Below are 13,337 nucleotides of genomic sequence, written 5' to 3' on the forward strand. Positions count from 1 at the left end.
CATTAAACTAACGGGTTTGTAGTTATCTGGTAATGACGTTGCTCCCTTTTTGAAGATAGGAACCACATTGGCCTTACGCCAATCAATCGGTACCTTGCCAGTGACTAAAGAGTCTCTAAAAATTAGAAATATTGGCTTTGAAATAACTGAGCTCAGCTCTTTGATGACAAGTGGATGTAATCCATCAGGTCCTGGTGCTTTGTCAACCTTAATTTCTCCTAGCTGTTTCTCAATCCTATCAATTCTGAGCCATTGTGACTCATTTAAGGCAGTGACAATGCTATTTTGAATTTGGACTTGAGCTCTGCCATTTTCCTTTGTGTACAGAGAGCTAAAAAAAAAGTGTTTAGTAAATCTGCCCTGTCTTTATCCCCAGTTACCAACCTAGCGACATCCTTTAAGGGGCCTACATGCTCAGATCTGAACTTTATGCTAATAATATATTTGAAAAATTTTGGGGGGTTTGCCTTACTTTACTTTGCAATCTGCCTTTCATTTTGAAGTTTTTCACATTTTATCCCTTTTTAACATCTTTTGTTATTTTCTTTATAGGTTTCAAATGATGAAGGTGATCCTTCATTTTTATATTTTTGGAATGCCCTTTTCTTGTTCTATATGGCTTTTTTAACATCAGCTGTAAGCCACATAGGTTTTAATTTTAGCCTCTTAAACGTATTACCCATTGGAATATATTTTTTAGTTTGCTTTTGTAGAACAGACTTGAAACATTCCCATTTCTGTTCTGTGTTCTTTGAGAACCATATTGTCTCCCAGTCCAAGTCACAGAGAGCCACCCTTAATAATGGAAAATTTGCTCTCTTAAAATTAAATGTTTTTATCTTTCCTGTTTTTGCTTCCTGTTTACAGCTTACAATAAATGAAATAATATTGAGGTCACTGCTCCTATACTGGACTACAGAACATCTTTCTTTCTCCTCTTTAATAAAATGTGGGGTGTGTTTTGTAGAACAGACAGAAGAGCCTGTGCGGAGGTGAAAATAGTGATTTGATTTTTCAGTGCAGCAGAGGAAATGTGTTGGCAGCTCACTATACCTATGTGATAAAAGTATCTACATTAGTAAAAGTACAATTTATTTATTTGCTATAGGACATACTCAAAGACAGCAGGGCAGAGAAACAAAGCTTAAGATGAAGATGAACCTGCCACTTTGAGCAGGCTGAGCATATCAGCCCATTGTAATATCTGCCACTTAATTATCTGAGTACGTGGGCAATCTAAGTATGTCAAAGAGGGTAGGAGATGGTAAAAAGGCATTTTTTTAATACAAGTGAGTTTATTGGTCTGTTTTATCACAATGGAATAATAAATAATTACCTAAATTCCAAAAAAGTATTTTTTTCTAACCTAGCAGGTCCAATAGTTTCCAGACATTTCATTGGCTTATTTTAAAGATGCATAAACAAGCGCTGTACATAAAGTGCCCTTCTGCTCCATAGAGAAGGGAGGGGGGAGAATGAGCAAACAGCACCCTAATATGCTCTCTCTCCTTCACTTGCATTACGGTCGTTCGTCATTCAAGGATCCGTCAGGATGGATCCCTGACCAACATTGGGAGGCCGCTGTGAGATCTCATGAGGGACAACATAGTGTCTCGAGAATCACCTATTACTTTATATATTTCTATTTACTATAAATATAACATTACTTTATTTACCATCTCTGGAAACAAGTATTGAATAAATTTAAGAAGTCCAGGGTTATTTTTTTTTTTTTTCATATCTTTATGTATCTAAGATTGACTGAATGGGCTGGATTTATTAAAGCTCTCCAAGACTGGAGAAGATAGACTATCATGGGAGAACCTAGGTGATCCAGCAAACCCGGAATAGATTTGGTCCAGAACTATAAACATTTTCGAACTAATAGCAAAATATTTTTTAAGACATAAAACAAAACATTGTTGGATCACCCATGTTTTACCATGAAAGTCTATCTTCTCCTGTCTTGGAGAGCTTAAATAAATCAGGACCAATGTGTTTACATTGGTACCTGTTTGTATGCACCGGGCATACTATATATTTGTTTATCCGATGACTTTTTGTGAAACTGCATTTGGTAATAAACAGAAATAAAAATGTATTTGCTTATGTATTCTAGACAGCTAGAGAACTGCCTAAATATTTGAAATTCATATTACAAAGTATGCTTTTTTCTGCAAGCGAGATGATTACAAAAAGTCTTAAAATGAGACAAAAACATTATCACCTAATGAAATATTAGCATTCTAATTAGACAAAATAAATATATTTTAGGATTTTACGTTCCAAAGTTGTGTTTTCTTACTTACATTACAACCTCATTACATGGTTTATGTACGGAATATTTCTACACTTTCAGGTTTTGCAGCCGATTCTACACTGGAGGCTAGTAAATTGTAAATGAAACTAATCAGTTTTCTTGGAATCAATACCCCGTGGAAAGAGCATACATAGAAATTAAATCAACAGAAGTCACTTTATTTTCTTGTATGCAGCATATAACAGACTTTTCTGAACCATTACCATCTTCTAATTATCAGTAGCAGACATAAACAGCACTTCTCCCTAATGTAATCCTCTCCAGCATTCCCAGATTAATATTCTTATGATAGGAAGAAAAGGGAAGATGTGCAACAGCCCGTTCACACATACAAGAGCATGTATTGATTTAGATGTTCCTATAAAACTGCAGAGCCTATAATATGTTTAAAGAAATCTGAAGTAACCGTGATATAGATAAAATGAATAAATAATGAGGCTGCTAGAATTATCTAGGTATATGCACAAACCTTTTTGTTGCCAGCATTATGCACAAATGCCAGTTCTGAAAGGACAAAATGTCAACATTTTCAGGTAGTGCTGGAGCGTGCCCACTCCAACCTGCTCTCTAAATTTTTTTTGCCCAACTACTACTGCCTGCATCATTTTCATACATGAATGTTGGAAAGACAAGATGAGGTAGGCAAACTGCTACAACCAATAATTTGCAGAATTATAATTGCTTTTGGGCAAAAAAAGCAGTAAGTACACAGGCACCACTGGATACATGATTTTTTTATTTATTGAGATTACCCATATAACATAACCACAAGCTACTGGCAAAATCACTACACATTTGACAATAGTTCAGTGACAGCCAGTAGTCCATCCATGATCTAACTAAACATCTTTTTACCAAACATTCACATTGGTCTTGGGTTTAATTGGAGGAAATCATAGCAACTTTCTGGAAAAATCCAACCTACCCAATTAATTGAAAAAAATTGCAGCTATTTGGCTTGGCCAGATGATTTCAGCCAGTGAAAGGCAAAAAGCATTTTGTAGGAATTTGTACTGATTATAATGTTCAACACCTCTATATCCATACAAATATAGAACAGCAGAATCAGCTGGTGACACCTCCTCCCCAACATCCCATAGTCAAGCATGTCAGAGATAGAAAAAAAAAATGAATGATACAACAAAAATACACCACCGAGCGAAAGGTAGGCATGGACATTAACAACCTTTTTATTGCAGAATCAAGAATTCAAGCAAAGCTGTGAACCACACACACATTGTGATTCTCTACTCCTTGTTTGTTTAGCTACTATTATCAGTATCTTGGTACCTACTTGTTGCATTACACTCCTCTCATATGTGTGAAGCCAAGCAAAAGGTTGCCAAAATGTTATTACATTTAAATATAATCTAATATAGTTGTGTGGTCAAAGAACATAGATGATATTTGCACTTAAATCCTTAATTTTCTTGCATGATATTGCAGAGAATGCTGGACCCCAGAAAAGTGTGGTTTTCCTATGATGTAAATACACTCTTAATAACAGTAGATCACCCATAGAACAAGTAGATACTTTGTATTTTTATAGAATATAATTCACTTACACTTACACTTTTTTAAAGTGAGATCTTTTGTTTTGGGATCTCTTTTTAGTTTTTTCTTTTTTTGTACTTCCTAACTCAGAACAGATCACAGTTTGTACTTTCCACTTTATATTATAGCAGTAACAGGTACATTGGCTGTGAAGTTGCGTTTTTATTTACAGCTTCCTCATGCCAGGGAACCCCTGCTTCTCATGAGATGCAACATGTAGTAGCTTCTCTGGTGGCAGCTCCATAGAGAACAATTAGGGCATCCAGTCCTGGGGAAAGCGGTAGCTGCTTAATGCATCATAGACACATGACGGATATGGGGTGTTTAATAATTGCTGGGCTCCAAAAGGGGTTTACAGGCAAAACTAAGAAAATGCAAAAACAAAAAGTGACTATGCCAACAAATTTGCCACACACACAATTTCCACACAGATGCACTGCTTACTCTGCACATAAAAAAACTATTTGGAAAACTTTGCCCTCTTGTTCATAAAAATAGAAATTAGGTTGGCAACCCTGACCTAGATGGAGAAATGTTTCTGTTGTTCACACTATCGACAAAAGGAAACACCAATGACTCTACATGAAGCATTTGCTTTTGGTAATGCTAACAAGCACCCTGATTGCATACATTCTACTAAAGCATATATACATTTGGATGTGTTCTCCTCGCAACTAACATAGACTGGCCTTGATAAAATATGTTTTTAGGTGGATGGTTGTCCTTTCTAAATTTTTAACTGGCTATCAAATTGTTTTTTAAAGCCATTGGCTAGACTATCAGTTGGATTATTATGTATAAAGAATCTAGAAATGAGATAATATATGCACATTTTGTTTTTGTATCAAAATACTAGGAACATTATAATTGCAATTTATTAATTTATTTACAAAACCAAGCTATTTTAAATACCTATTGTATATTTTCTCTGCCTATTGATCAAAGTAATGCCATAACATGTGGATAATAAATTGCTATAATATCTAGATATAAAAAATTAAAAACCTGACATAAATTGCACCTCAACAGAACAAAACATTAAAAGATAACTGAAAACCTTCCTCAAAATTGAATCCTGAATAAAAAAATCTTACAGCAGAACACAAAATCTACAGAAAGAATTTAAACCTAACAGAAAATATTCACTCATTGGAACACAGACAGAATTAGAATCCTGATAAAAAAATCTCCATAGCGGAAGACAGCATTTCAAACTTGAAGCTATGCACTATTTTCAATCAATTAGAGTGTAAGAATAAAGTGTTAAGTTAGACAAAAATTGATCAAAACAATTCCATTTTCACTACTTTCAAAAGATATTTGGGCAGGTTGTCAATCAAAAATAGATCAGAAAAGGTTTTTTTCTATAAGGATTAAATTGAAATCGCATTGAAATCACAACTGCTTTTTTGTTACGATCGATATTTCAATTAGATGTAATAGTAAAAATCAATTATTTTTCAGATCAATTGCAAACCAGCAAGTGAACGTTACATTAGATATTAGTAGAGACTTGTCAGGATCTATTTAAATCAATCTTTTTATTAATCATATTATTATAACATGTAAATGATAAAGTAATGATAGAATCGCATTGTGTATGCCTTGCATAGCAGAATAGAAAACCTAAAAGAAAAGCTCATCAACAGAACACAGACAAAATTAAACCTCACAGAAAAATCTGCTTAGTGGAACACAGACAGTATTTTAAATATAGCAGAAAAATGTTATCACAATACAGAGAGCATTTGAAGCTTGATAAGGGTTCGACAATTTCCAGACTCTAAAAAAAAAATGTTTTATTGCAGTGTTTTTCTGGTTTTGTTTTCCAAGCAGCTGAGGAACATTGCAAATGAATAATAAAATACCTTACAGAAAGAAAAACACCTCTAAGAAGCACCAAGGAAACGTTTTTCAACAGCACTTTTTTAGGTTTAACCTGATAAAACTAGCCGTTACTTTTTCATTTTAAAAGGAGTTATTAAGGCTTTAACACCTAACTCTACTTTAACATTTTTGTAAAATGAGGTTAGTTATGTCTGTGTGTCCCCAGTGGGTAGGCACACCTCTGTTTTGTTTATTGTTCCTTGTTTGAGGTTCTATGATAACCACTGATCAGACATCCCTAGGTGACCCAGATGGCCAATACAAAGAAAAACAGGTTTCATGTTTAAACACAACATTCCTACACCTATACACATACATTATTTATACATATATATCTATAAATATCTATAAACAATCTTGAGGTGCAACAGGACTGTTTGTTGCAAAGGCCAATAATGTTTTAATGTCGTTGTGCATATATTAACACAATGGGCCTGATTTATTATAGCTCTCCAAGGCTCGAGAGGATAGACTTTCATCAGCGAAACTGGGTGATCCAACCCAGGATTAAAAACATTTGCTACCAAATAGCAAATGACTTTAGGAAATCCATTCCAGGTTAGCTGAATCACCCAGCTTCACTGAAGAAAGTGTATCCTCTCCAGCCTTGGACAGCTTTAATAAATCAGACCCAATGTGTTAATATATGCACAACGACATTAAAACATTATTGGCCTTTGCAACAAACAGTCCTGTTGCACCTCAAGATTGTTTATAGATATTTATAGATATATATGTATAAATAATGTATGTGTATAGGTGTAGGAATGTTGTGTTTAAACATGAAACCTGTTTTTCTTTGTACTGGCCATTTGGGTCACCTAGGGGATGTCTGATCAGTGGTTATCAAAGAACCTCAACCAAGGAACAATAAACAAAACAGATAATAAAACATGCCAATACGCAAGATCTAGTTCCCATAACAAACTGGTTAACCCTCAAGGGATAATAAATCCCTCAAGCCTGAGTTAGCAAAAGATTGATGCCTAACTGGACAGGTGGGTTGGGGGGATGACCCAGCTGGACTTCTTGTTGACCCCTAAACTTGGATTCCAGCTCCAGATTCACATATCATATTTAGCTGGGAGGTCCATCAAAATACATTAACCATTCCCAATCTAGTGGGGTGTGTGTCAACCGATGGTAATTGTACAGAACACACCCACTAACCAATCCAGGAGCCCCAATGATACCTAATGGGAATTACCTATATAAAAATGGGAATTGAGAGAATCTAGATCTCTTGCTTGCTCATCTTGTTTTCTTAATTAAACTGTTTAAGTGTCTAGCTATCATTTTGTGCATGAACCTTCTTTTTTTGAATATCTATATGCAATGATATGGGATATAACATCCATATTTATGCAGATAAATATTCCAAATCAACATCCCTGTCCCCTGTACAAAGATTTTAGTAGATTGGGACAGTGCCGGCCCTAGTAGACAAGTCTTTGTACTGTTGGGTGATGGTGTTGTTGTTACTGTTACGGAAAATTAAGATTTATTAACCTTACCAGCAATGTGCCAAAGTTGTACAGAAATTTCTCCGTTATGACCTGGGAACGAAAAACCTGTTTAAAGACAACAAAATAATTTTAGGAATGATTAGAAAAATATTTTTACCTTACACTTTACACACAACGAACACTATCTCTATATAAGGGCCGAACACAGTTTTCAAATGATGTGTTTTCACTTTTTCACTAATTTCACTTTAACACTGGCCCCCGCAGCTGCTTTACCTATGCACAGCCTTGACACCACTTTAACTTTATATTCAGGGACAAGACAAAGCCCTATTAAATATCGGTCCAATATCTTTACTAGCCATGGAGGCTTTTCCTGTAGACAGGAAGATGGCAGTTAGTATAGTTTTGCCCTAAAACTTAATCTGTACTCTGCAAAAACAAAGCAAATGAAGAGACCCAACTAATTTGTTCAATAGTTGGGAGGGATAGTAGAGAGGCTTGTGTAAGCTCCAATCAGATCTTCAGTCAGAACTTACAGGGGACTGTAGATTCTCCACACCCCATGTGAAAGCTCTAGGCCAAAGGCCCATGCCCTTTAACATCCAACTAACTAACATATATTTTCCTTGCTCAAGGTAAATAACCAGAGAGACTAGGGGACGAAGAAAGGAGGAATATATGCTATTGAAGGGCTAGGCTTTTAAAAGCTTTCTGCCTAACAAAAGTAACAGCTGGAATTGAGGTGTCTGCTCTTAAGCTACATACACACTTCCAATTATTATCGTTGGAAAACGAACGACGAACGTTCATGCACGATATATATGAACGATCGTATAGCACCGATCCTGCACATAGAGTTAACGACACGATCGTTCGTAGATATTGTACACACAATAGATACGATCGTTTGAACGATAGAGGAACTATGTGCACGACAGGAAAGTGAACGGACGTTCGTTCATCACGCATGCTCTGAACATGGACGATCAACGAACGACCGTACACACGAACGATGTTCAACGATCGTCGCCCAATCCGATCCGTCGGTCCGGTCGTTCGTTTCCAGCGACTTTCCTCGTTCGTCGGCGTCGTTGGTTACTTTTTTACGAACGATTTTTTGCCCAATCGATCGTTCGTCGTTCGATTGGAACGATAAAAATTGGAAGTGTGTACGCACCTTTAGACAGAACTACTTTTCAACACTTCACTTTTATAATAATTTTGAGTTTTATTTGTTTGATGTTGCCATGCAGGCTTCTGATTTTCAAATAGAACGACACACAACCATGCCTAGAAAAAAGAAGTCTTCAAGTCAGTTTAAAATAACTTAACTTCTGTACGTACCTTTCCCGACCTGTCCACAGTAATACAGAGATCAGGGATCACCATTACATCCCTGCTCAAGTTCTGTATCAAAAAAACTAGAAATATTTAAATTTAGCTTAAAGCAATGGGAATCAGTCTATGGCCGCTTCACAGTTAACTATAAAAGCTTTGCACATACACAGCTTTACATTTACAGTTCCCATATGGCAACAAACAAAATTTAAACATTCTGGTAAAATCTTGAATTTTAATACAGAAGAACTCGTACTCATACAACTTGTGTCAAATCACATTTAAATAAATAAATGTATATATATGCATATATGAAATAAAGTGATATCACTAAAAAACACATTTGTGATGTTTTTGCTAAATGCAAATTTCTGTAACAGCGCATCTAACACATTTTATACCTGAGATGTGACAAGATGCAGAATTATTGCCATATTTGGAAGACACATTTTCAGCTGCTTTGCTTGAAAAGTTGATGGGTGTTTACGTCCTGATACATTAGATAAGGCTTTGAGAATATCACCTGTAAAACAAAATGACATCATAAAAGAACATAGTGTACATGAAAGGAAAAACAAATATAAATACAGAATAGTTTATTGTTACGATGATAGCCGTTTTGTCCCATTGAGGGTCTGTTGATCTCAACATTCCCCTTCCCCCAGCAAGCTATGCTTACTTGCTTATCCATGCTACCTTGCCTTACCCTTACCAGCCGGCCACTTCTTAAAGAACCAGCGTCCCTACATTCAACAGCCGTGGCAGTGAGTACTACTGGTACTGCAGTAGTTCAATGGCAAGAGGAAATGGTAACTGCACAACAAACTCATGACCAGTGTGCCTTCATTAGCAGTTCAGATGGGCTAATTATTTGTCCTAAGAGCAGGTTAGAGTGAAAGAGCTGATTTAGAAAGCTGCAAAGCAAAACCAGGAAAAAGCAAGCTCACTTACCTGGCTTTGTTATGGGACATCAATGAATAAAATATCATACACCTCAAATATCAATATCTATGCGACACAAAAGGATATTTAACGGTTAGCTATTATTGGTCCTTTAAATGTATATAACTCACAAATTGTCACCTTTAATATTATTAAACAGTATTTATATAGCGCCAACATATGCAATTAAACCACTGCATTGGGGGAGTTCCATAAAGAATTATTGGGAGAGGCAGTGAGCAGTATGAGTAGCACTCACATCCTCCACATTATTATACAGAATTAAGAAGTCCAAAGAAAAGAACTTTAAAATCTCTTTACGTCATGCACATTACCCAGAATTCCTGGAAGCTCCTGTACTATGTGATGGATGAGAAGTTCCAGACATACTGACAGGTATTCACTGATGCTTTGCTGCTCTTTTCCTGGTGTGGTTTTTCGGCTGTCTCTTTCAATGTACATCACAAGCCTGAAAATAAGTGAATGCAAAAGATAAGACCTTTTGACAACATAAAATAATATATCATTTCTTCCAATGTCACCTGAGCCAAGCTGAAGAGACTGAAAAAGAACTGACATACATAGAGCAAAAAGAAAGATTTATCGTGAAAAATGTTTGTAGTATTACACATTTATCTAAATTATATATTTTAAATAAATTAAACAACTGTGTATTTATTTATACCAACATTTGTTTCTGTTATTTGGAGTGGGATTTGAAACTTGCAATAAAGTTTGGATATATAACAGAATACAAAAAAAGGCCTAGCTGTAGTGAGTGTGAATTCTCACAGGTCTAAAACCATTTGCTTGATAAACAACCCTATTAGATATTGGTTCAGCAATGTGCAGTAAAAAAAAAAATTGTCACTGGTCCTCATTAACTTCAAAGTGCTTTTAGCTAAACATGATAAATTTCTCCAACATAGGCACTTGGGTTTTCTTTGTTTTCAGTTTGAATCAAAAGTGATACCAAAGCGAGGAATGACGGCCCATTTATGTCAAACTAATTCAGTGTATCATGTAGGAGATTCCGCTTTAGACAGTAGTGGAATCTTTTATACTTATCACTCCTATGTAATTCTAAGTTGTACAGTCATCATAATAAAATGAAAACCAAAGGTATATAAATGTGCCGATATTCTTTGCAGATGTAGCTTTGTTTTTTTATTTTATGTGCATGTAAGTACAACCAACCGCAAAAACAAAAATATTATATATTGCAGTTTACCAGTCCCTAAGTGTGTTACACGGAACTCACTGTCGCCTGAATTAGTTTTCACTTTTCATTCTAAAATCCTGTGGGCAACACACTTTCTATCCTAGGTTTACACCATTTACTTACTGTATTGTATCTATGGAATAGCAATGTGGTCACTCTACAACAGGAAATATATTGGGCCTAAAAAACAAAAAAAACCCTTCTCTAACACTATGTACATACCAGATTATTGGTGCCCAAGAAAAAAACCCAGTGTCATCTCAGGAGAAAATGTAGCATGTGTACAGGAGACTCCGTGGTCCAGGGGAATCAATGAATGAGTGGGGTTGACTGCTGTACTTTCCCATGGAACAGCAGAGTGCCAGTTGACCCCCCTCCCCTTCTATATATTGTAACTTTGTGGCTATTCTCAATGTGAAAGTCAACAATGGTGGACAGATTAGTCAACTGCTATAACCTCTAATTTTGCAAACACAGGTAGTCCCCGAGTTACATACGAGATAGGGACTGTAGGTTTGTTCTTAGGTTGATATTGTATGTAATTAGGGACATGCACAATATTTTAATAAATGCAATTAGGACTGATATTTGTCCCAACATATTATGAGGCAGTGTGGTGTCAGTTACTGTATAAAATTCTCACTGTGAGTTTTTCACAAACAGAACAAAAAACAAACAAAAAAAAACTTTTTGAGGCCTAGACATTTAATAACTTTTGTAGCAAGCGGTTCTTTGATATCCAAAAATAAACAACTGCTGAGTTTGTCTTAGTCATTAAAGAGGTACAAGAGGTTGCAGGACAAAAAAAACTTCTGCAAGTCATGCGAGCTAGTCCCCTCCCCCCACCCCACTATCAAGCTTCCGTCCTGCACACAAACAAGCAGAGAAGCCCTGTTGGTATCTAGGAGTTGTCTGTTTGTCTGATGTCCTTAACCCCGGGACTACCTGTAACTTGTAACAAGTTTCACTTGTTATCAATGGAGGAGCAGAGACTTAAAGAATTATCTTTCTGACTGCAGTGAGAATGCATGTGGAGTGACAATCACTTGAATATAGCCCAACAACTGCTTTTTCCAACATGCCATTTATTCATGAAGAAATTATAGATCCAAAATATACAAAACATCCTTAGCATATTGTTTTCATCTCCAATGATGAAAGACTTCACCAAACCCAGAGCTGATGTTTGAGATGTTCAACTTCTTACTGAGCTTTAAAAAAATAGGAACAAACAGGATCCCTAAAGGGAAACCTAATTTATAAGCTGTTCTTGACAATGCAAAAAAGCCAAAACCCCAATGTTGTAATGGATGTGGTGTAAATGAACTACTCCAGACATAAAGGACACAAACCATTGCAGCTTTGTATTTATTAAAACAAATGTTCTTATTGTATGAATCTATGCACATGGAAGAACAAGACGTGGTATGTCAGTAATGAAGAAAAATCAGCTTCAGAGAGCCCATCGATGTTTACCCTCTGCCGACCTTTTTGAACACAACCTCCTCAGATATGGTTGACTTTACCTCAACAGCATTAGGACTAATTGCACTTTGCAAAAAAAAAAACAAAAAAAAAAAACAGTCTATTTCTTGAAAAAAACTCATATCATAGGCTTGAATTGCCACTAAGATTCACCAAGGCAGTATGTTTTTTGCCTGATACATTTCTGTGGCTTTGCTTAGCAACATTAAACAAAATGGGTTAAAAAGAATCCATTATGAGCTTTACCACAGTAGTAAGTATTTCATGTACCATACATCCAACTACAAAATGGCTGCTGTTACAGAAGCTGTGAGAAATAGAATGACATCCATTTCACACTGTGTCAACACATTTTAGCTTCTTTTTTTACCTAGAACATTCACAGTTATCTTCATTGTGAAGGGGCAGAAAAATACTGAGCAGATACAATGCACCTTGAAACTAGGGCTGTGTATTGGAAAGAATTTGATTTGATATATAACATGATACTGGGTTATGTCCTGATACTGCAAGTAAAGCAATATGTTGCAAGTTTTAAAATCAAATTTTAAGAAAACTGTCAAAAGTATAAAAGATTATGCAATGACCCAGCCATCGTTCCATGCCAGCCCCCGCCAACAACATATGGAGCATTTAGTGAGAAGGCTGGAACACAACAGATGTCTCTCACAATCTTGTTGCAAGCAGTAGCCTTCAGCAGTCTTAACTAACCTAAAAACAACTTTACCAGTCCGTTGTAACATGTACAGACTGCAGTTTTTAGCAACATGAAATCAGTTTCTAACAATCTTTGGTAGCCATGACAGCTATTCCACTATCAGTGGTATGACAGTATCATGGAATACCTAACTGGTGCCACAAATATGTTTTGACAAGGTAGCACACTTATTCCATCTACTGTGCTCCACATAGGGGCCTATTATGGCGGATACCCTGATAACAATTACCATTTGCATTCCCAGCACCCTACAATCTGAGCTCGCCAGGCATTATGTTGGATAATTAAAGCTTTATGCACCTAACCAATTTTTGGTCAAAAGAGATATATAACGCAACCTGTATCCGTATTTTACTACATTTTAAATACTGTTAGATATAGTATGATATAAAAAAACAATAC

The 13,337-nt window shown here is 35.9% G+C and overlaps 1 protein-coding gene across 1 annotated transcript in view; it reads right to left on the reverse strand.

The window, feature by feature from the left end:
• The window catches only part of ULK4 (unc-51 like kinase 4), a 309,023-nt gene that overhangs the window by 174,280 nt on the left and 121,406 nt on the right, over nt 1–13,337 (reverse strand). The window contains exons 23-25 of the mRNA XM_072412276.1: nt 9,846–9,979; nt 8,970–9,091; nt 7,276–7,332 (exon numbers count right to left, since the gene is read on the reverse strand). Coding sequence (XP_072268377.1) covers nt 7,276–7,332; nt 8,970–9,091; nt 9,846–9,979 — 313 coding nt within the window. The remainder of the gene's footprint in view (nt 1–7,275; nt 7,333–8,969; nt 9,092–9,845; nt 9,980–13,337) is intronic.

This window comes from Pyxicephalus adspersus, chromosome 5 (genome assembly GCF_032062135.1).
Source record: "Pyxicephalus adspersus chromosome 5, UCB_Pads_2.0, whole genome shotgun sequence".
NCBI lineage: Eukaryota > Metazoa > Chordata > Amphibia > Anura > Pyxicephalidae > Pyxicephalus > Pyxicephalus adspersus.